The sequence below is a fragment of the Oryza brachyantha genome, chromosome 12 (genome assembly GCF_000231095.2).
Source record: "Oryza brachyantha chromosome 12, ObraRS2, whole genome shotgun sequence".
NCBI lineage: Eukaryota > Viridiplantae > Streptophyta > Magnoliopsida > Poales > Poaceae > Oryza > Oryza brachyantha.
The window spans coordinates 12017677-12042256 of NC_023174.2; the positions used below are offsets into that span (position 1 = coordinate 12017677).

At 38.3% G+C, this 24580-nt stretch overlaps 2 protein-coding genes across 4 annotated transcripts; one reads left to right on the top strand and one right to left on the bottom strand.

Annotated features, from left to right (window-relative positions):
- The first annotated feature begins 1243 nt into the window (after window positions 1-1243).
- On the top strand, window positions 1244-13641 carry LOC102721501 (ubiquitin C-terminal hydrolase 12-like). Of its 3 annotated transcripts, none has more exons than XM_015843174.1 (32): window positions 1244-1365; window positions 1601-1697; window positions 1827-1977; window positions 2085-2242; window positions 3979-4244; window positions 4323-4541; window positions 4611-4719; window positions 4805-4920; window positions 5208-5306; window positions 6010-6119; window positions 6532-6606; window positions 7233-7311; window positions 7429-7575; window positions 7662-7742; window positions 7826-7945; window positions 8199-8321; window positions 8533-8610; window positions 8721-8809; window positions 8899-9007; window positions 9262-9330; window positions 9446-9544; window positions 9988-10043; window positions 10131-10308; window positions 10390-10491; window positions 10569-10640; window positions 10789-10854; window positions 10966-11031; window positions 11133-11216; window positions 11351-11467; window positions 12153-12227; window positions 12331-12417; window positions 13049-13641. In XM_015843174.1, the coding sequence occupies exons 1-32, from the start codon at window positions 1336-1338 to the stop codon at window positions 13088-13090; spliced, it is 3369 nt and encodes a 1122-aa protein (XP_015698660.1). In that variant the 5' UTR covers window positions 1244-1335; the 3' UTR covers window positions 13091-13641. The 3 variants fall into 3 exon arrangements, with proteins under 3 accessions (XP_015698660.1, XP_006664029.2, XP_015698661.1); XM_006663966.2 differs by having other exon boundaries at window positions 11354-11467; XM_015843175.1 differs by having other exon boundaries at window positions 1604-1697.
- Window positions 13642-21668: 8027 nt separating this feature from the next.
- On the bottom strand, window positions 21669-24011 carry LOC102704761 (uncharacterized protein At2g34160-like). The gene is made up of 5 exons (XM_006664501.3): window positions 23619-24011; window positions 22784-22832; window positions 22548-22610; window positions 22316-22380; window positions 21669-22183 (listed from the first exon to the last, which is right to left on the bottom strand). The coding sequence occupies exons 1-5, from the start codon at window positions 23907-23909 to the stop codon at window positions 22085-22087; spliced, it is 567 nt and encodes a 188-aa protein (XP_006664564.2). The 5' UTR covers window positions 23910-24011; the 3' UTR covers window positions 21669-22084.
- Window positions 24012-24580: the final 569 nt, after the last annotated feature.

The window sequence follows — 24580 nt, forward strand, 5'->3', positions numbered from 1 at the left end:
TGTTCAGTTAAGAAGGGAAAGAATTAAATTTTTAACTGCAAACAAATTTAAGATGGTTAAAAGTGAGTTCTCCTCTTATCATAGAAGAGGATAGTACGAAGTATGGTTGGCTACGAATCACACCAAAACAACCTAACAACTTAAACAAGTCTCCCTCTAGAAGTATAAACCAAAAGGGATAATAAAAGTCTTCCATCTAAATAGTCATGCATGTAGAACCAATTAGCTATTAGAGGACAAATAATTGCACAAAGATAGATCATATAAAACCATAGAAAAACGAGAGTTTGTGCACTGACCACCTTCAGTCTCCGTTCTTCTTACGAGAAGCTGGGAAACACCAGAAGGAAAACAAAAGATGACATCATAAACACACAAACTTTCCTTTCCCAGAACTCTTTCTTGCCGCCAAAACCAACTAGTACAAGAAAATGAAACCAGAAAATAGTGCCATTATATATACCGACCTTCCTTTTCACAATATTAGCAGCATGAGAAAAAAATAGTAACATTGGAACACATTTAACAAAAGAGCTAACTTACTGGTTATATGTTAATATTTATAATACATTTGCTGTAAGATTCGCTCTAATTTTCATCTCATATCTCTTCCTCCCACATATACATATAATATATTTTTCAAGAGTATGAGAACCGACCTTACATTTTTTATTCACTCACTTCTCCAAATTAGCTTATAATCAATTTATAATCCACTATTATACTTGTTCTTATAAATACTGACCATAGAAATGCGACATCATAGATACCGACTTTCCTTTTCCCAATCCTTACTAGCATAAAAGGAAAAAAAACAACATATATGTGATGTCATAAATGCCACACTTTTCTTTTTCCCAATCCCTTTATTAGCACCACAGAAAAAAGAATGCACAGAAATACGACATCATAAATACTGATCTCTCTACTAAAAGAAAAAACAAAAATGAGTGACGTCATTAACACCACATTTCCTTTTTCCCAAACCCTTTATTAGCAGCACAGAAAAAAAGAACAAACAGAAATACGACGTCATAAATACCGATCTCTTTACCAGCATTACAGAAAATAACAGAAAAAACATAAAGGGAGTGACGTCATTAATACGGACTTTCCATTCATACTATTCCCCGATCTCTTCCTTGGTGGAGCCGGAAATCCCCGAATCGCCCCTCGTCACCACCACGACCAATTTCCTCTTCCCCCCGTCCTCCGTCCGCATCAGCAACCCCCCCCCCCCCCTTCCGCCTCACGCCGCCGCCGCCGCCTCACCAGAACCCACCACCAGCGTGTGGGCGCCACATCCTCCGTCGCCGCGACAACGTCGACGGCTCCATGACTATGATGACCCCTCCCCCAGTCGAGGTACGTGCTGCTGCCCTTCTCTCCTTTCCCTGCCCCCCCCACGCGCGCGCGCTTCCGCCGCCGACCCGATCTCCGCGGCGTGTTGCCCGCGGGGGTGCCGCGTGTCCTCCTCCCCCCTCCTCGCGCCGGGGTGGTTGTCCGATCGGGGGGAGGGGACACGCGGTGGGTTCGCGCTAGGGTTTACGCGCGGTGCCGGATCTGGGCTCACCATCCTTCCCCTACGCCTCTCGCGCAGCAGCAGCAGGAGGACGAGGAGATGCTCGTGCCGCACCAGGAGCTCCCTGCCGTCACCGCTGCCGCCGCCGCCCCTGATGCTGCCCAGCCAATGGAAGGTGATACTGGAGGGCGCGTCACGCGCGTGTGCTTTGTTTTGGGTGGTTGATGGGTTAATGCGTTTCTAGCCCTTTTTTTGTGCCGCTGATCTAGTGTACGTGTGCTGCTGCTGTTGTTCCCGCTGCTAGTTGTGGCGCAGACAGAGCCTGCCAACACGGCGGAGAGCCAGCCACCGGAGGACCCGCAAACTTCGCGCTTCACGTGGACGATTGAGAACTTCACCAGGATCAACACGAAGAAGCACTACTCAGAACCGTTTGTTGTTGGAGGATTTAAATGGTAGGCTTCAGGTCTCTTGCTGTTGCGGTTTCTAGTGGAAATGCAGTGACCGTGCGAATTACCTCAAGTGCGCAGGGTTTTGATGGATGTTCTGGTTTTGCGTGTAGGCGTGTGCTAATTTTCGCCAAGGGGAACAATGTGGACCATTTCTCTATGTACTTGGATGTTGCGGACTCGGCAAGCCTCCCTTACGGATGGAACCGCTATGCTCAGTTCAGCTTGGCTGTTGTGCACCAGATCATTCCAAAGTATACCATTCGGAAAGGTATTATCTTTTTTCGTTTAATGTTATATTTTCCATGTCCTAAGAATGTCACTACTCAATGAAATAACATGGATTGAGGTGGTACACAACTGATCATTTTCTTAAGGTTGTCACTGGTCAGATGTAACTTCGATTGAGGTGATTGTCAGCAACTGTCAATGCTCTAATTTGATGGTCGTTGTGTGTCTTTTTAAGATGCTATGTGTTTACTGCTGGATGTAGTTTGTTGGCAATGGTATTTAAGCACATGGCTAGTTTCTAAAGCGATACACTAGTCAAAAGTTGCCCTAGATGCATGAGGGGTAGTACGATAAGTGGAGATGCGCTAGTCTACGAGCAAAAAGACTTAGTTTATCAGATCACACTGACAACTAAGCCACAAATAAGTTTATTATATCAGGATACATATATCATTAACACATGTAACATGTGCAAGGAACATAACTTCCTTTTGGAGTGTAGTTACTTTTAAGGGGCAGTTTTACTTCCTAGGTAAGTATGTTTTGTTTATTTTTATTATTTGTCTATTTGCATCTGATTATTGTCATTGGCCTGTCTCTGTTGGCCTTGCACTTCTGGCAACTAATGACCTAGCATTCCAACTCAAGTATGATTGCTAGTTGCTGCAGTTGGGTTTTAGTCGATGAACCAAAGCTCATGGAATTCAATTATTATGTTTACTGTCAACTATTAGTTGGACTGTTTATTGGTATTTAATGGTGATGATGTTTTTTCCTCTACACCTATGCACAATTCTTAGTATGGATTTTGGCTGAGTGCAACTTTCTCATGATGTTTATAAATCATAATTTCATACAAATTTTAATATTTTCATAATGTTTCATGGACCACATTCCAATTATGAGCAAATAACACCTGATATTTTTGCCTTACTTTTATTTTCTGTTCAGTTACGAGTGTTTTTTTTTTCAGTTTGAGCTGTTAAATTTTAAGCATGTATTTAGGAGTGTTGAAAATTTTCTGTATGGCATTGGAAAGTTACTTAAAATGCCAGTGCAATACGAGGACTCCTTCAACACCACTGTTTTCCAAAAGCTTGTCCATATTTGCCATGGCTGCCACTGCTATTAGTTAAGCCCAGAAAGCCTACCAGATATTCACCCATCTTACACTTTCTCCTGTCTTAATCCTATACTGGTGCCTAACCATCTTGTTTGCCTTTGGCCGTTGAGCAATTTCCAGCACCTTCACCATCTCCTCCAGTTGGCTAGAAGCCTAGAACACTGTATGAGGGACATGGACTTTGATGACTGCCTAGGACACCATCCCCACAAATCGGCCTGTTCCTTCTGTGTCTACTTGTTGCAATATAAGCACATCCTTTTAATTGCCCTCATCACAATGGCCTGAGATTTCCAACTTGTTTCCTCTCCTATAGATGTACATGAAAGGGAAAAGGGTCTCTTCAAAGCCCCTTTGTACCGTCGTACCCTAATTCCCAAAATTTGGTGAGTATTGACCACAAACAGGTTTAGTTTAATAGAGGAATAGAAGGGAGCGAACATACTTTTCCCCACTGGTATAATGGACATTACCACATGGGCTTTATACCTGAAAATGTATTTCGTTTCATGTCTCCTTTCATAGATTCTTTTGGGCCTATTATTTTCTGTATGAAGTGATGAAGTCTTTTGTGATTGAATTACATGAATCTTTCCATTATTTATGCAAATTTTCTGTGGTTTGAGGCTGTATGTTGGTTACATGTTCGGCAGATACTCAACATCAATTTAATGCACGGGAGAGTGACTGGGGTTTCACATCATTTATGCCTTTGAGTGATCTGTATGACCCAAGTAAGGGCTACCTTGTTAACGACACCGTTGTTGTGGAAGCTGAGGTTGCTGTTCGCCGAATGGTTGATTACTGGACTTATGACTCAAAAAAGGAAACAGGATATGTTGGTCTAAAGAATCAAGGAGCTACCTGTTATATGAACTCTCTTCTACAAACACTGTATCATATACCATACTTCAGGAAGGTCAGAGATCATTCTTTTTCCTAGTCTACATATTTTTTTAAGTATTTAAAGTTTGGACTAATTGAAATTTCCTCTCAGGCTGTATATCATATGCCAACTACTGAGAATGACATGCCATCTGGGAGTATTCCTTTAGCCCTGCAGAGCCTTTTTTACAAGCTCCAATACAGTGACAATAGCGTAGCTACAAAGGAGTTGACCAAATCTTTTGGATGGGACACTTATGATTCTTTCATGCAGCATGATGTTCAAGAGCTCAACAGAGTTCTTTGTGAGAAACTTGAAGACAAAATGAAGGTTCATATTATAATAAACATTTTTATATGTATATGTCTATGACATACGATTAACTCTGTGTTGACCCAGGGAACTGTTGTGGAAGGAACAATTGAACAATTATTTGAAGGGCACCATATTAATTATATCGAGTGCATTAATGTTGACTATAAATCCAACAGAAAAGAATCCTTTTACGGTAAGCTTTGTCATTTTGATTATATTCACATTGAATATGCGGTATCATTTGTTATTTAGCTGATACTCATGTTATGACATTGCAGATCTACAGCTTGATGTTAAAGGTTGTCGTGATGTTTATGCGTCATTTGATAAATATGTTGAAGTGGAGCGTCTAGAGGGTGATAACAAATATCATGCAGAGCAGTATGGCTTACAGGTACTTACAAATCCTGCATTCTGAAGATGAGTATTTAGATACATATGCAGTCTATTTGGCATATCACCTTTGTTTTTTCTTTTACTTAAAGAATAACTCTAATGCTGGTATGTACTTGCATACAATCTATTCACTGAGGAAGGGTTTCCTTCAACGTCGATTTAAATTAAAAGATGCTGGTCATCTGATTTCCAAATTAATGAATGACAATATAACATAGATGCTATGATTATTTTTTTGATCTTGTTACTGTAATGGCACTTGACATCCTATTATAATCATTTCAGGATGCAAAGAAGGGTGTCCTCTTCCTTGATTTCCCTCCTGTTTTGCAACTTCAACTGAAGCGTTTTGAGTATGATTACATGCGAGATACAATGGTTAAGGTTGGAATTGTGCCACCTTACCTTTAAGTTTTAAAATGTTCATATTTTCTTTATATCTGTCTGTACCACTATTTAATTATCCTGTTTCAAGCAGATTCTGCAACATACTGTTATTTTCTTCTGCAATAATAACAATATTATCATTTTTTTGGGGGTGGGAGGTTTGGCATTGACCTATTTGTTACTCTTTTTGATGAAGACATCAACCATGTTTTCGTATGTTTTATCATATGGCACTGTACTTCCCAAAACATACCCTTTTTTTGCTGAGCTGAATAACCCTTTGAAGAATTTGTGAAAAAAATAAAATAAAAATTGTATGTGGGATTATATCTAACTATCACCTCCTCATAAGCTATTGACAACAAAACTCACATCCACTACTGGGTTTTGCACAAATCAGGTAATTCTCACCTCTGGGAGAAAGCATGTTAGGGTGGTGAGGATGTAAACACTTGTTTACCATGTTGTAGTTTTGCTTGAGAACTCTACTAGCATCATAAGCAGATAGTTATAACAGTTTATTTTGGGCAGTGTTTGTTACCTCTTTTGCTAGGAGCAATCTATGTTTCACACCTTTTTATTTGCAATCTTACGCAATTAAGTAATTCACGTGATACATACCTGATACCCTCTTCTCATGTAAGAAATTATGGAAAGTTCATCAATAAATCGGTGATTGATTGAACACCCATTCCTGCAGATTAACGACCGGTATGAGTTCCCACTTCAACTTGATCTTGATAGAGATGACGGGAAATATCTTGCTCCTGATGCGGACAGAAGTATCAGGAACCTTTATACTCTTCACAGGTCTGGTTTTTTATGTTATATTTTTGTTAATTTTATGAGTTCTATGAATGTTTCTATGCTAGCCACAGCAGTCATATTTTTTTTTATCTATATATGTACAATGAGGAATTCAAAGCACTTGCATACCATGATATAGTTGAGGCACCATAAGGAGACTAGTTTTTGCCTGATTTGATATTTAGTATACATCATAGATTACATAAGATATTGAAGGGAACCTCATCTGTTAATTTGTATATTTGACTTGTGAGCACTGCCATATCACATGGGAGTAGATGAAACTGAACTGAAGAAAGCTGTATGAATTTGAAAAAATAGTTTCACACAAGTCTATTCGTTTCTATGACATGCCTCAGATAAATGTGGTATGTATTTTTTTGGGTGCTGATGTTGTTTTTGTGGTTTTACTCAGCGTTCTTGTTCATAGCGGAGGAGTACACGGCGGTCATTACTATGCTTTCATACGGCCTACACTCTCAGATCAATGGTGTGTATTATACCAAACAGTTTTTGTCTCATGTATCTCTGACTCTGTACTATCTTGACTTCTTGAGTTAAAGATATTCTGGGTTTGGTTTGTTTGGTTATGCTACCATCACAGCCATTTAGTGGTAGAGTAACTAGATTAGTTGCAGCTAGGGTTGATGTTGTTGTTTTGCATAACATTTGGCAGGTTTTTGTCACTGCACACCACTGTTTACTCATGGATGGGCATATAGTTTTTACTACTTAAGAAGAACTATAGTTAAATCTCCCCTGTTCACAACTACACATCCTGCCCCCCTGTTCACTACTACCCATCCGGCTTCATCCATCATCCAAGTCCTGTCTCTTCAATATGTAATCCCCAATTGTATATTTGCCAGCTTATATTGCATGATAAAATTAATATTTGAACTTTGAAGCATGCTAAATGGTCTGCCTGCACATCAACAGCTTAATCAGTTGCAATACCAAGCCATTTTCTAGTTCCTGATCATAATTTGTTATGCATGATAGCTATATATCTAGAAAACAATTTTGAAAATGCCATAACACATATTCTTTTTTTTCTTTGATGGGAAACATTGCCACAATTTATGTAGTCCTTTGGCTGTGTTGCTGTCAATTCAGGTATAAATTTGATGATGAAAGGGTAACAAAAGAAGATACTAAAAAGGCCCTTGAAGAGCAATATGGGGGCGAAGAAGAGGTCATTTTATCATTAACCTGTCATTTAAGTGCAATTTACTGATTTAGTGGTTGCAATGATTTCCCTTGTATTGTATATATATGCTCATCTTTTTTTTTCCTCTTTTGGATGGAACAGTTGCCTCAAATAAACCCTGGTTTCAATAACACCCCATTTAAATTCACTAAGTATTCAAATGCATACATGCTTGTCTATATTCGTGAAAGCGACAAGGATAAAATAATGTGTAATGTTGATGAGAAGGACATTGCTGAGCATTTGCGGGTAAGTAATGTGCATATTCTCTCCTACCTTCATATTCAGTATGTTCATTTTTTAGGTCTTGAGGGAACTCAACTGTGCTTTTGCAGATAAGGTTGAAGAAAGAACAAGAAGAGAAGGAACACAAGAAGAAGGAAAAGGCTGAAGCTCATCTCTACACCATCATAAAGGTCTTGATAAGTACTTGTTTCAGTTTTACTGGCTTAAATCTCCTAGTGAAGTTTTATAATGGCTCTATGTGCGTTGTCCCTAGGTTGCTCGAGATGAGGACTTGAAGGAACAGATTGGTAAGAATATATATTTTGATCTGGTGGACCATGAAAAGGTTCGCAGCTTCCGCATACAGAAGCAACTACCTTTTACCTCATTTAAGGTAATTATTCCTAGAACACCTCCTAGTTTTTCATGAAAAGGTTACATGGTTAAGTTTCTGGGATGTAGGCGTATAAGTTATCTTAGGATATCGCACTGCTATTTTTTTTTGTGGTTTTGAGCTCAAGTTCAAGGCCCTCCAAAATTAATTTTTGTTCCTTTGTTATCCAGAACAATACTGTAGCTTCCTATGTTATTTAAAATTGACTAGGCTTTAAAATTATTGTCTCATTTTTGTATGGTCTGTTCAACAGGAAGAAGTCGCAAAGGAATATGGGATCCCTGTACAGTTTCAGCGCTTCTGGCTTTGGGCTAAGAGGCAAAACCATACATACCGACCTAATCGTCCACTGGGCCCTCAGGAAGAAGCACAATCAGTGAGTATACATTGTTTACTGAAGTTCTTAGCCCTTCCAACTAATTAAATTAGTTGGAGGATATTCTTTCACTACTATTCCTAATTTGTTTAGTAAAATGAATTGTTCATATTTATTGTTTAGTCATAAATTATAATTTGTTAGTTTACTTTGTACCATTCTCTTTTGTGTGTGTAATTCTGTTTGTGATCGTCTTATTACTTATTGCAAGGTGGGGCAACTTAGGGAGGTCTCTAACAAGGCACACAATGCTGAGTTGAAGTTGTTTCTGGAAGTAGAGACTGGACTGGTATTAAAACACAACAATACCTGTTTATTATTTCTTTATATTCCTGTTTTGCTATCAATTATCTTTTCCAGATTTTAGATACTTGACCATGTCTATTTATTATTGTATAGGATCTGCGGCCAATTCGTCCTCCTGAGAAGAGCAAGGAGGACATATTACTCTTCTTTAAACTTTATGACCCTGAAAAGGAAGAACTTAGGTATATTCCCTATATATTTGATTTGTAAGCACCTTTTTTTTAAAAAAAATAGTACAAGACTCATGAGATGGAATCATTTTGTTGTACAGTTTTGTTGGCAGGCTTTTTGTGAAGTCTACAGGAAAACCATCTGAAATCCTGACAAAATTGAATGAAATGGCTGGATTTGCTCCAAATGAAGAAATCTGGCTATATGAGGTGAGTGCCATATCCAATTCTCCACAACTATTTGTTAATATCTTTATGCTACACAAAACCTTCTTATGTCAGAACACAATTGCATGGTCCACTAGTGCTCCTTTTACTTCCATAGCTTCAGTCTCCATGTGGTTATTATTTGAGTATACATTTGTTATTTTGTTAATATATCATAACTTTATGGCTTCAAAGTGACACAGTGATGCTCTTCCCATGATTAACACTTTGTGCTATTTGGCATTTTTATGCTGCAGGAAATTAAGTTTGAGCCAAATGTGATGTGTGAGCATATTGACAAGAAATTAACTTTCCGTTCCAGTCAGGTCTGAAAAATTCTCACTTTTGTACATCCAACCTTTATTAGCTTTTTAGTTCAAGATTGTAATTATTTTTCTAAACTTGTCCCATGCTCTATTGTTCTTTCTGATGCTGCTGCAGCTTGAAGATGGAGACATAATATGTTTCCAATCAGAAGCAAAGACCCGAGTTCGGTATCCAGACGTTCCTTCATTTTTGGAGTATGTACATAATAGGCAGGTACGGTCAGATGCACATCAAGTTTAGTATCTTAAACTTGGTCCTTTGCTTTATTAAACTATAATGTGCCAACGCCCCTTTTGTCCTTTAATTGACATCTGGTGAGCTGTTTAGCATTTTCTAGTCTCTCGTCTACTTATTTTTGATGTATTTGGTGTTCATGTTAATTATGATCCTCCAAACACTATAGTATATCTGGTTAATCAAGAAAATTTTTGTGCTTTTTTATTTATTCTTTATAACAATTTTGGAGGTGTTGCTAATTGCTATATTATGATATATGGATTTGTTCCACTATGTATAGCTAACAGCACTGCTATGATTTTTTACATTACTTTTTTTGTCATGTAAAGATATATGTGCATGACTGTTGCTTTCCATATGCAATACAAACTTGTTTACTATCTCTGAGTACTCTAGTAACTTTTCTTTTGTTCATATAGGTTGTGCACTTTCGGTCTCTGGAGAAACCGAAGGAGGATGATTTTTGTTTGGAATTGTGAGGGCTTGCAAATCTCTTTGTTTTTAAGTTTAAGCTGTTGTTTTGCAATAAACTTATATTTCCATGTTTCTTGTTTTCACTTAGATCGAAGCTTCATACTTATGATGATGTTGTTGAGAGAGTTGCACGCCAACTTGGCTTGGATGATCCATCAAAAATTCGTCTTACCTCACACAACTGTTATTCCCAGCAACCTAAACCACAACCAATCAGATACCGTGGAGTAGAGCACCTATTGGATATGCTTGTCCATTATAATCAGGTAATATTATTCTTTATTTGCTGAAATTAGCACTACAGGATTATGACAATTGCCTTTTGGTTGCATGCCTGGTATTTGCAGACTTCTGACATCTTGTATTATGAGGTTCTGGACATTCCACTGCCAGAATTGCAGTGTTTGAAAACTCTTAAAGTTGCATTCCACCATGCAACTAAGGATGAGGTTTGTCTGCCTGCATTGTACTAGCACTTATTTTCATCCTTGTTTCTAAAGTATATTTCTGATGAAAAACTTGCCAGGTTGTAATCCATAGCATAAGACTACCAAAAAATAGCACCATCAGTGATGTGATTGCTGACCTAAAAACCAAGGTGATCACTCATCTGTTTATTGTCTCTTCTCTCTTTTACCCTGATAACTGATAACTTGGTGCTAGCTATTGAGTTCCCTTTATCTTGTTACTATAATCTACTTTATTTTTTATGAAGAGTGCCTACAATCTCTCTCTTAATCTCACAGGTTGAACTGTCCAATCCTGATGCTGAACTCCGCTTGCTTGAAGTATTCTACCATAAGATTTACAAGGTCCATGCTCATTCATTTTTTTATTTTAAATGGTCCTTATTTTCTAAACACCGTTTTGAAATTATTGTTATTTTCCCCTACAATTATAAAATAATTTAACTTTATCTGTAGATATTTCCACCTCATGAGAAAATAGAGAACATAAATGATCAGTACTGGACACTACGTGCGGAGGAGGTTCGTGATATTTAACGTTTTTCTTGTTGATGAAATTGAAATAATGCCGTTTAGTGAGTATACTACTGATTTGCATAACTTTGCTTCCACAATTAAAACAGATCCCAGAGGAAGAGACGAATCTTGGCCCACATGACCGGTTGATTCATGTTTACCATTTCATGAAAGATCCTAATCAAAACCAGGTATTGCACTTTCCATATGAGCCTTTTTAATTACTAGTATAAAACAAATTGCATATGGAATTAGCTACAGCCTACAGATATGCTGATGAGCTTTTATACGATACCACTTTTGACATTGCCTTTATGACTAACAGCAGATTCAGAATTTTGGAGATCCATTTTTGCTGGTCATCCGTGAAGGTGAGACTGCAGCAGAGATATTAGAACGTATTCAAAGAAAACTTCGAGTTCCTGACGAGGAGTTCTCCAAGGTAATCTTTATTTTTATGTTTCCTAACTGTTCTTTTACTATATGTCCTGCGTGTATTGCTCTGTTATAGAGATGGAAGTGGAGGTGGCATAGATTAAGTTGGTCTATTGCTCAAAGAAAGAAAAACATAAATCCTCCACAGTCTGCATGTCTAAAGACGTTATCGGTGTCGAATTCAAATTTCAAAAATATGTAATGGTTTCACATTCAAGATCCTTAATTATGTTTATGTAGGAATATTAGCTGAAGGGTTAATACCGATGAAAATTTTCCTGTCTACTGATGTGCCTGTGGAGTTTCTATTTTCTCACAGTACAGAAATGTATTTCTTATTAGATCGTAAATAAAAACTGGGTAAAATTTATCGAAGAGAAGACATCCTAGGTTTGTATGCACTGCCAGGATTACCCATAACAAGGGCTTCTTTAATATTTCAATCTCAAGAGACAAGAAATGTGGGAGATAATAATTCTAATTTAGTACGCCTGAAATAAAGTTATAAGATCACTTAAACTTGATTATTGGTAAAAAGATTCAGAAATTTGGTAACCGCTGTAGGCCTTGTTTAGTCATTATTGTCTAACTGTAAATGTTAGTACCTTTTCTACTGTCTTCCAACTGATCATCTTTTCCCTTTAATTTTACTGTCAACTTGTATCTCCTGCCGGTAATGCATATGTTATCAGTGGAAGCTTGCTTTCATATCCATGAATCGGCCTGAATACCTCCAGGATGTTGATGTTGTATCTGCACGATTTCAGGCAAGTGCTAATTTTCAACATGTTAGGCAGCTAGGCGTGGCTAAATGCGTACCTCCTTTTCTTGTCCACTGTTCATTCCATGATGTATCTTCTGATTCTGCAGAGGAGAGATGTTTATGGGGCTTGGGAACAATACCTTGGCTTGGAGCATACTGACACAACACCGAAAAGGTCTTATACAGCCAATCAGGTAATCAGTTGGCATATTGTGAAATAAGCAAAATGCTATTATATATTTTCTTTGCTCTCAACTTGTCTTGGTCATTGATGTGTTTTTGACCTCTTTCGGCAACTCGTTCTGTTTTTTCTAACCAAGCCTGTATGGAAAATCTTCACTAACTTCTGCTGAGTATGACTTCATCCTTAGTAATGAAAACAGTCTGCGGGTCATTGGAGGGCTACTTGTGGGTTCCTGTATAATTCAAAACTGGAAAGAAATAATCAGAAACTAAGATTTGATGAAACTGTAAAAATGGTCTTGTGAATTTCATAAGGAATTTAGGAAATTTTGGTGGGGATTTGAAATGCCTTTTTTCTGAGAAGAATTTACTCTGGAACTAAGTTACATGACATAACAAACAATCAAATTTATTTGTGGATATTATTTTTGAAATAAAAGTCCAGATTAGTAGTACAATCATACACATTTTTCCTTTTCTTTTCTTAAAAAATATCATTACAGGTTATCTTGTTCTTTTCATTTTTTCCATTGAATGCAATATGCATGCATAAAAGTAAGCTGGCGGTGATTAATTGTCTTATGGAACTTACCTGTATTACTATACTAGACATCTTTCCATGTAATTGTTCTTTACGTGCAGAATCGTCACACTTTTGAGAAGCCTGTGAAAATTTATAATTGAGAAGATTTCTAGCTGGGCTTGAAGCCTGGAACAAAAGGCCTTGTCCGGACAGCATGCCAAAGAGGATGACAAAGTAACACGACCTCGACAGAAGAAAAATGGCAACAGAACATATGGCCACTTATGTGCCAAGGCCTATATTGTTCGTCGCTGGTTGACGGTGTTGGTTCAGCTTACTTGCGATGTAGTTGGCAGCAGGGATTTTTTTTCAAGGCTTTCCATCTTGTTCCCAGGGAAAAAAACGATTGTGTCGAGTGTGATGGCTCCTCTAGGATAATGTAGATGTTGCTTTATTTGTGTAGAGCAAAGCTGGTATATAAGAAAAAAAAAGATTTTGGTAGGGGCATGTATACAGAATTATAGCCGTGACTGATTGCTTTATTTGCTTCTCCTGTTTCTGGTAGCCTGGAGCATTGGGAGATCTTGCTGGTAGGCTGGTAGCAGTGGGAGATCGCATAATGGGGTTTGATGTTGGTTCCAATTTTCCATGTCTATTGACAAATGTAAGAGAATAATTTGCCAGATAGTGTAGCTTTGAGTTCCTGTCAGCAGAACCTGAGTCTGGCTGTTCTATTGGTTAGATTCGACAATCCGTGAAGGCCATTTTACAGTCTCATTTGGTTATAAGAATAACATTACCATATTAACAGGTTGAAAAACTGGAAATTTATTTCGTTGCTTCCGTCCTTCGGTTCATCGCCTGGCCAGCTCTACGTGATGTAAAAGAAAGTAATCATATGAGCGTAAGTTGGAGCTGGTCACTGTTGGTCGAGAATTTAACGCATTTAGAGAGTATACATATACAATGCTCTATTCGGGATAACTCTTGTTTCTTGTGTTAAACAGTTTTCAAGTTGAAAATAAAGGGTTCATGATTTTTTGGGGGCAAGAGATATCTGTTCCCAAGAATTATTCATTTCACATGGTCTAACAATGAAGATGTGCTGATGCTAAGGCTAGTCTCAACGACGGTTTCGTGGAGGCATCATTCATATTAATTAGGTGACACATCAATAAAAAAGTAGAATTGCATAAAACTATGAGAAGAGAGAAATAATTAGTTTTATGACCATGAAACATTTAATCACTGTTACCAAGTTTTCGGTAATACAGTGAAACTCGTATTGATGGGCTTGAGGCGTTTTATGTAATCAAACATTGTCTATATGCAATTAAACTTTCAGCAATTAAACTTTCAGCAGTAATTAAATGTTTTATTTAGTTTTGGAAATGGTACAATGAAATATTGTTGTGAGTAGCTGTTTCATGTATCGTTTCATCGAGTTAGCTGTTTTGAAAACTATGTAGTAAAACTATACATTAAGAATGGTTTAAGAGCCGTCTTAGGAAGAATGTATTGGTCTAAGAACCGTCTTAGGAAGAATGTATAGTAGAAATGATAAATGAAATTTTGTTAACATGACATCTAATGATAATGGGATGGATTAGTTTTATTTTTTTGGTTGAGGGATATATTGAGCCTAATTTTTTGTTTGACTATTGGAGAGAGAGGTGGAATAAAGTGACATGGTTACCTCCACATGGGGCGTTGGTAAGGTTATCTCCCACAATAATAACTTCAAATAAAACAATGCACTTGGTTCATGTTTAACAAATTAACTTAGAGTAATTATATAAAAAAATCAATACAAGTAATCAGGGTTCCCCTTACCGCGTAAGCGCCAAAACCACGGTATCGCGCTCTCGCGGATCCCGCACGGTAACCGCAAAATCCGTGATGAATTTGAATCCAAAAAATTTTAATTTAAACTCGTGCGGTTTTCGTGCCTTACCGCACGGTTTGCCGCGGTTATCGCGCGGTGAGCCGCGAAAACCGCGGTAACTACTTGCTGGAACAACACATGAGAACCGCGGCTTACCGCGTGGTTTTTGTAGCCAAAACCGCGGTTACCGCGAGAAGACCGCGGATGTGATGTCAAATGCAAAAAAAAGCTTTAAAAAATCTAAAAAATACATGAAAAATAGGAAAATATTTTGTGACTATATTTATGATAATAGGACATGTTATAGGGAAAACAAGAAAATTTCACATGATATTTTCTAAATTCTTGATATTGTAACATACAAACATACACCGGCATATTACCCTTCACCAAATAATTTACTCCAATAACAAGCAAAGACAACTTCATTTTGATTACTGCGTCACAACTATACCAACTGCTCATTATTACAAATAAAACTATTATGTATGTAGTAAGATGCACGTATAATTTTTCTCTATATATATTTTTCATATATCCATCGTTGTATATTTGTATTTCAACATTATATACCCAAATGTCTAGTGTAAATTAATAATGACTCAACACAATATATTCTTGATCATCTTCCTATAAAATATTACTTGCAATAGGCTATTTTTTAATTTTGTTTTCTGAAATACTCGTTTATGATTTTTAATTACGCCGGGAATACATTTTTTTCATTAATTTCTTTGACAAAACTGCACTATATATCAACATATACAACATATATTTTTCATTAAATTTCCTCAAATTTTTTAAATTCTCCTTAAATTTAAACTCGGTTACCGCGGCTTACCGAAGCCGTGCCTCGGCGGAGGGCGCGGTTACCGCGGTTACCGCGGCGGTAACCACCGTAACACGAACCCTGCAAGTAATATGGCTATGTTCTTTTTAGCGTATTATTTCTCGGCTTTGTGCTCACGCTTCCTGAATGTGGCTCAACGCCAACGATGTATTTTTTGTAAAAATTTTATATATAAAAGTTTATTATCAGATAGTGATTTTTAATTTTGTATAACTCCATTGTTTATACCACTAAATAGCTATCAAAATTAGATAACTTTTTTTAATCTTATATTTTTCATCCATGGAAAGAACAACCTATATATTAAATTGCACGTGCCATATTATCAACAGTTAGAGATATAATTAATAAAGTGAATTGCATATGCCATCTCACCAATAATTAGAGCCATAGAAATAACCAAGTGCCATCCAAACAAACATAAACATCACATAATTTAAAGCTCCAAGTCTCTCGTAGAATAATAGGGAATTTCTAAGTCTTACACATAGAAGAATATGCTAAATCTTACGCATAATAGTACTATTTAGTAGTACACCTATTACCAAATTCATGGTTGACATATAATGGCAAATGCAAGCTAACATTTGGTTCACAATAGCAAAATAACTACACATGTTTAAAGAGAGAACCCTACGTTTGACCGGGGAACTTCTCACTAATATATATAGCAATCGAATCCAGTTTGTTGGAAAATAGAATAGTATTGAAAGATATAGAAATGTGATGATTGGTCACCAAATAATGATAGTAGAAATATATGTGATTTTGCTCAAAACCTAGAAAGCTATTTGAGTTATAAAAATAAACCCGTAAAACTATAAAAGTTGTCAAATAGATCGGTAGAGACACGTTTTCACATTGCTAGCCTTATTTATAGCATTGGCTAGTTTGTCACTAGCACGATCAAATGCACTAGCCATCCCTTCATCATAATGGTCATTTGTCTTGGTTTTCTTTGGCGTGCTCGCTGATGATCTCCTGCATGATCTGTTGTCGCAAGGCCTTCATTCACATATTCATTTTCTGCACCCTCATATTTCTTCTGTAGCTAGAACTAAGCTTGAGTTCTTTGCATACTTTCTTGTAGTCATGGTGCTACCAACAATAGCAAGCATAAATCCTGTTTTGGCTCCATATCCAACAGCAACTAGGTAGAGTTTATTTATAATGTGATGAATATCTTGTCACCTTACATTCATCCTACATAAAAAGAACCGAATAGATTTGACCATGCAAACAATTAATCAAGTACGTTAATCTCACCTTCAATCAAAGTAGTAGCGGTCAGTGGAAGAAGATGGCGCGAGGGTGAGTACCTAGGACATTTGTGTCTTGTCTACAAAGAAACAACATCCACATTGTAGGATACCTATACCGCGGTATTCGTAGACTACACGAATACGTACGGTCAATAGGGTACCGAATAGGAAGTAGAATATATCTATATGGTGTCCGCTAGGAGTCTGGTGCATACCGGATTGCATGCCGTGTACTCCGGACCCGGGCTGTAACCGAATTAGGATAGATTTTAGTCTTGTTAGATTAGGACTCTATCATATCTGTAGCCCTTCCCCACTATATAATGGGGTACGGGGCACCCCCTTGAGGGCAACCAAGATTCATCTACGCAATACGATTGCCAAGCAGGAGTAAGGTATTATCTCGTCACGTCGAGAGCCTGAACGTGGGTAAATCGTCTCCCTCTTCATCTTAACCATTGAATTCCGAGCTCAATAGCCACACTGTAAGTTTATTGCCAACATGAATCGTCAACACACATGTTTTCTCCCCTCACACCACCCATAAATGCTCTGTCAACTCTTCTTCATATTCCACTGTTGCCCACCCTATGCCAAAGTCTACTATTGTCTTCCCCCTCGTTGATACATCAACATGCCAGACACCATAGTGGAAAAAACCGGACCATCACTGCCCACCCTCTACCAAAGTCCACTATTATCTTCGCTCTCGCTGATCCATCAACATGAGAAGACAGCCAGACACAATCAAATGAGCACAGAGGATTGTAGAGGGAGAAGCAAGAACAAATTCACTGCCAAGGTCAACTCTTGCCTCCCCTGACTCACTGATCCATCAACACGAGCATTCAAAATTACTACACGAAGAACTACAGAGTGAGATGGAAGAACATGAGTAGTCATGCATTGGCGCTCTCCCTGGGATGCACAGAGTCCACGAGTCGCCCTACAAATTCTTCTAAACACGCCATTGCACTCTGACTCCACCACAACTCCATTTTCACCGCTTCGAACCGAAGCCGTTGACATGTCAAGCCATAGGAGTCATGTCCACGAAGGTAGTGCCTCTCTTTTTTTTTTGGTTTCCCCTAGACGCTCAGACCTACCGCGGAGCAAGAAGGCCTCCTTAATCACCTTCTGGACCTATATTTTGGATTAAATATTTTGATTGCAAAATTGCATGTTTAGGTTGCATTGTATTTATGGTTTGTCCATGACTCACGTTTGGATTTGTCGGACTTTCCTAGTAGTCACATTTATATTATATAGGTCATTATTCTTAGCTCCACCTACACGCACATCACCGGGTAGTTAGCCTATAGGTTGTGGCTGTACCGTTGTACAGGTAAATGTTTGGTTACTCGATTACTTTTATTTACAACAAAGCAGGAAAGATCCTTTGAATGGCTTTAAGTGGAAAATGTTTTGTAAAACTTGGTGATGTGGGAGTTAGTGCATTGGTGGATTGACTAAGCATTGTCCATAAGGACCGATTCCTTTGGAAATTTATCCAAAAATAAAGCAATGCGACCACACGAGTTGAATAGGATGCCCCTGGTGGAGCAAATAACTAAAACATGAGTGTCTAGCAAGTTGACAGTTGAGGCATGCTGAGAGAGATAAAGTCACTCTCCTAACATAGGGGTTTGGCTTGGACTGTGAAATATGGTTGGTGCTATATGGTGTGGCTTGAGTAGAGATTGGTCCAACTGTTTGGTCCAAGATGTTTATGGTTTGGTTATGTTAAAGCCTTATAATGAATGCTCCTTTGCCGAACGTGTGTCTGATCCACACGTGTGGTTAAAGCATGATGTTGGTGACGTGAGTAAAGTATCGAACCTCTATAGAGTTTAGTAAAACTGTCTAAACAACCATTCTCATGATCATGGGTGATGCAAGGTTTTTCTCATAGTGTAATTTTAATTTTAAAACCCCTATCTTGTGGAAATAGTGTTAGGGAATGCATATTTTTGTTCCGAGAGATTGCCTTTGCGGTAAATCGTCAACTTTTGTGATTGGTAACGAGTATGTGTGACTCGGGGTGTTGGTTCATACTGAGTTGGCTAGGATGGCCGTTTTGTGAGCTGGGATGGCTCGAATGTGTTACACTTCGGTGTGCCGAGGGGGCACGGTGTTCATTTTCCTTTATAACTTAATGTACAAGGTGTTGCAAAGCAATATGAGAAGTAGAGCGAAGTGTGAACCTCCTCATTCAAGAACTAAAATTTGACTCATTAGCATTTTTGTATACAAACACCTTTACTAACTTAATGTGAAAACAACTATATCCTCATCTCGTTTTAGCCGGCATGTCACATTTTCCTTGGCTTGCTAAATACACTACTATTAACCCCTGCTTATATTTATATTTATAGAGCTAGAGGAGGGATACCTTGATCCCTCTGCCGCAAAGTACTTTCACGAGCAGTCAATGTGCATGTTTTGTACATGTGTCTATTTATTAGTACACATATAAATTTAGGCAATACTAAAAAGTCTTATCATATGGAACGAATGGAATGTCTTAATTTGGTCAAAGTAGTGAATCCAACGTACTTTTCTCCAAACACAATATTGGGCTTGTTTTACCCTCATGCTCATTAGACTTTACAACGGCTTCACCATCCCCCCTCCCCCTAAAAAAAGACTCTAGTTTCAACATGTTTCATAAATTCATGTGTGTCTCTAGTCGAGCGGTGAAAAATTTTAGGTGCTTCCTCATAATTTACATATAACTTGTCTTTCATTTTGGATAGACACTTATAGTTTTTTCACCAAAGATCTGTGGGGCATATTGTTGACGTCAAAATATAAACAATGACATGTTATACACGAAGGCGTGGGAGTCAATCTTAGACAGCTCCAGTGCAGGACCTAAATTCTTAGAAGGTGCGCAGGTGTGCCAGTCAATTTGATCCTGCAACTGACAAGATAAATAGTAAACCAAGCCAATCGGCTATCGAGCCAATTGGCAACTAAATATCCAACTGATCGAATGTTGGTGCTACAATATTTAGCCGATGGGATGAACGATCGGCTGTTGAAAGCCTGGATTGGCTAGAAACATATTAGACCAACATAATACACCAAGCTACTTATTAATCTTAGTCGATCAGACGAGTCCCTGTAACTAGATCGAACCAAACATATATAGATCGGACTTAACCAAGACAGTATGTAGTCGAACACGATATAATTATATGAAACATGAAGATCGATAAGGCTAATAAATAAACCGATGAATTACTTGGAATAATTAAACAAACAATGAATACTTTGCTGCGATCGGCTAAAACCAATTTGCATATAATTCTTGCAAGCCGATGTAATATAGATAACTGTTGATCTAACTAAATCAAGCCGATTGGTATAAAAATAACATAGTAAGGTAATCAACTACTTTATTGATACGAATATAATGAACATGTAGATCGGGAAATATCATCGGCTATAGACGGCGGACAATCAATCAAGATCTATGAAATATCTAGCCCAAATGACTAAGAATAATCATAGAAGATCGGACATAACTGAGATAGTTCAAGATTATGCCTAGCAATGTAGGACTTACCCCTCTGCCGGCGGAATGTAGAACGATTACCTTGGCCAGCGGAATGTAGGACTTACCCCTCCACCGGAGATCGAGACGATGCAAGCACGCGTCAGGTGCCAAGTTCCGCCGGAGTTGAAACCTCGGTTAGGAGAGTGACGATGTGCAAAGAGTAATTGATTTATTAATTAAGAAGTAGATGATTTACAATGACCCTGGGCACACATATTTATACTCTTGGGTGGATGCTAGTCCATGTTGGATACGACATATGACTCCTAATAGATAAAAAGAAATAACAAGCTTCTGTATAGATTTCATCTCTAACACACAAGTCCCGATCGTACTCTAACTCTCTTAGAGATAAAGAAAAAAAATCTAAACTAACTCTAATTAGCAGATAAAATTAAATTACACGGATTCTGATTATTCCCGAATCTATCTGTAATATTCTAGGCCCAATCGGACTCTATTTCTTATCCGATCCAGACTCCATCGGCTGAATCCGAGTTGTATTCCGCTTGGTCTTCTATCCGATTGCCCTGTTTCCTGTCCAATTCGGTCTTTAATCACAGTTTAATCTCCAACGATAATTATCCAAATTCTGGCGTTAACACATATGTCCTGTCTTAGGGGTGATTGTTTGGTTTTTTATGAAAAAAGTCAAACGACATATTTGCAAACAAAAATAATTTGTGAATAAAACTTTTATACACATACTCTTAGTGATTTAAAAGCTAATACTGGAAAATAAACTTCAGTAAAAACCCCCAAAATTAAATCCAAATTTAAAGTTAAAAATTTAAATTTTGGCTTATAAACATAAGCCGAAGCAAAAAACGGGGCGATTGTTCTTGTGGCTTGTGCATACGTAGTATAGAGGTCGGATGTGTAATACATCTTTTTCATTATGTAAAAACTTAGGATGTTCTTTTTTTTTTAAGCAAGTTAACTTTAAGCAAGGTGTTTTACTATGTTAATCCCTGAAAACAAGCTTCACATCAAGTTTGGTTATCTATGTAGTTACACTTTATAAGCAAGTTAACTTTGTGTACGATTGAATGAGAAGTTCATGTCATGAGATGGAAGATACAACTGAGAGAATTGCCAGAATAACTAAAATTTTTAGTAGGAGGCTCGTTCGGCTCGCTCGGTTGTAACAATGATCGTTAGCAAGCTGAAAAGTCAAGTGCATCCAAATTGACTAGCAGAAGCTGCACAATCACATAAAACCTTCATACATAAGCAAATGAACATCAAACTGAAAAGGTAAGATCTTATATAGGAGATCTCCAGTCCCACACTTTGGGAGCGAGATAAATTCTATTTCTACATCCATTCCATCATCATCATCATCATCATCGTCATCGTCGTCGTCATCATCATCATCATACTGACGCAGTTGCAAACTGTTGCTCAATTGAAGGTTTCAGTTGGACAGAGCTTGCAAGGAGAGAAAGGGAGACACACCCCATTTCATCCTTGACAAGGACTAAGGTACCCTAGTAGACTACTAAACCAGATCAATTCTGCTGCCTCCCACAGTCTCAAGCATGGTGTTAACCTCTGGACAGAGAGGCCCTGATCAGAAGAAGATGCTGCTGTTCATCAGACCTTGATCTCCTCCTCGGCTGATTTGGGGCGGTCCGATTTTTTGCTGGACATTATGCTGTTGAAGTTCTCTGATTTACACAGGAGAATCTCAATCTGAGACCAGAAAACACAGGTACAGAGATTAGATGTTGGTTCTCAACATTGATTCAGGTAGAGATTTGGAGATGGTGAGTTCAGACAGAAAAGGGAGATTGAAATGTTGAAGCCCAGAAATCTTTCTCTCACCTTGGCTTTACGGACAAGACGTCCCTTTGATTCATCCTTGGTGCCAATGGTTGATGTCAGGATCTCTGAACAGGGAAAGTAAAAGAAGGGAACAAATAAGTTTACTTCACTATTTTGACAAGTTTGACAGAAATTCTATGTTCCAGAAAAGAAAAAAAGCTTGCTTTGTCAGAAGATAACAACATCGATTTGATTGTTTTCCGACAAGTTACAACATAGAAAGGATGCTTACTCTTTTCAGTGGCCAGGCCATTGTTCTTGAGGATCTCAGCAACAGTCACAACAGTGCCAATTGCTGTATGAAAAGATGACTCAGAAAGATTCAGAGTGGCTACTAACTAAAAGATAATTTGAGAGGATGTACCAAAAATGCATGTTACCTCAGATATGAGAATAGAATGCATGAATCCATGCATTACATAATCAGAAGGAAACTTAAGAACAATTAAGTAGGTATGCCTGCATTACCCATTCCCAGTGCAGAGAGCTCGACCTCGTCGTAGTTCTGCATGTACCTCTGCATCCAGTATTCACATGGGTTAGAAATCTCAAACAATTCTTTTTCTAAAACGAAAAGGATGTACACAAGTTCAAAGAACTGAACTAAAGCTATGTTTAATGGTCAATACTGCTTGTTCTCAATAGCAACAGGCCGTCGAAAATTATTATTTTTTGAATTCAATCCATTGGACCATACTTGTTGAATTTAAAAGTTCTGTTACACAGGGTGAAAAAACCCTGATATTTTAACTTCATAGAACTGGGCTTGATAAATGACAAAAGGGATCACCATTTCATAGAGCAAAATAGCACTAAACGGTCAACGAAACTTGGATAAAATAAAATTAGATGTCCCACTATTCGGAAAAAAAAATGATGTCTCGAATTCCCAATTAGCTTATCCAATTAACATTTGCTTGCTTCCCATATATTATTTTGTCGTTACATTGATAGTGAAAACAAATACACCTTCTGTATTTTAATAGATGAAGTTGTTAATTTTTTTGACACACGTTTAATCATTCATCTTATTAAAAAAATTACATAATTATCATTTTTAATTAAACTTATTACTAAATATATTTTAACTATAAGTTACATTTTCCTAAATTTGTAAAAAACAATTTAAACAAGACGAATAGTCAAATATATGTCAAAAAAGTTAATGACATCATCTATTTAAAATACCGAGGGAGTACATAATAACGTCTGGGTTTGAATTTTGACTGCTATTTTCATTTTTTTTTTGAAAATATTCCATAAATTTCCACTATTAAAAAAAAAATTCAAAACTCCATTGTACCTTGGCAAGGTTGACGTAGAAGTAGAGCGGCTTCTTGTTGGTGGACACCTGGATCCGGTTCTTCTTGGCCGACGCCCCCGCCGTCTCCTCGTCGTGCTCCACCTCCTCCTCCTCCTCCTCCGCCTCCACCGCCGCCTTCTCCTCCCCGACCACCGCTACCTCCTTCTCCTCAGGCCCCACCTCCTCCTCCACCACCTCCTTCGCCGCTGCCTCCACCGCCTCCTCCTCCTCCCTCCTCAGCTGCACCTGCGCCGCCGCCTCCTCCACCGCCGCTGGCCTCACCGCCTGCATGGTGTCCCGCTCGCTCGCTTGCCTAGGTGGAGAGAGAGAGAAGAGAGATGGAGGGATGGAGAGAGGGCTGCGAGTGGGGCCATGGGGCACGGGCGGTGTACAAGTAGCGATGGCGCCGGCGGTCGCATGCACGGGGAGGGGGAGCAGGAGTCGCGCGGTTGCCCGGAGGCGGCGGTGGCGCGCCTGTGGTTATTTTGGGACCTCCTTGATCTCCTCTCTCTCCCATGCGATTTTTTTTATTTTTTAAACTTTTTAATAAACAATTTTACTACTAAACCTCCGGGCAAAATATTTTCACCATGTGAATTTTTTAATCATGCCACCACCATCTTGCCATGTCATTGGCAACATTGTCTTGCCAAGCCATTGACATTGACGTAGCAAGGCTGCCACGCCACGCCATACCGACTAGGAGACGTGACAGCGTTGTTCTGCTACGCCATCAACACTGGCGTGACCAAAAGATTCAATTTTGAAAAATTTTGCGTGGTAATTTCGTAGTAAAATCACTTGCTAAAAAAATTTATTTAATAAAATTTTTTCCTCCCGTACATACATGCCCGAGCTTATGCGGTCGAGCGCTCTCTCTATCAGACGTAGACCCTTTGAGCTAAATGAATTGTCCGATTAATGTTCACATGTTGCATTTTAGGCCAGTCTCAAGGTTTCAT

What these genes read in the sequence shown, in the direction of transcription:
- LOC102721501 (XM_015843174.1), top strand. Translation starts at nt 1,336, where the DNA reads ATGACTATGATGACCCCTCCCCCAGTCGAG. An exon ending in CAGAAAAGAATCCTTTTACG is followed by an intron (nt 4,720 to 4,804) that starts GTAAGCTTTGTC and finishes ATGACATTGCAG; the next exon opens with ATCTACAGCTTGATGTTAAA. An exon ending in TGCTTGTCCATTATAATCAG is followed by an intron (nt 10,309 to 10,389) that starts GTAATATTATTC and finishes TGGTATTTGCAG; the next exon opens with ACTTCTGACATCTTGTATTA.
- LOC102704761 (XM_006664501.3), bottom strand. Translation starts at nt 23,909, where the DNA reads ATGCAGGCGGTGAGGCCAGCGGCGGTGGAGGAGGCGGCGGCGCAGGTG. An exon ending in TCTACGTCAACCTTGCCAAG is followed by an intron (nt 22,833 to 23,618) that starts GTACAATGGAGT and finishes TACTGGATGCAG; the next exon opens with AGGTACATGCAGAACTACGA. An exon ending in GTCTTGTCCGTAAAGCCAAG is followed by an intron (nt 22,184 to 22,315) that starts GTGAGAGAAAGA and finishes TTCTGGTCTCAG; the next exon opens with ATTGAGATTCTCCTGTGTAA.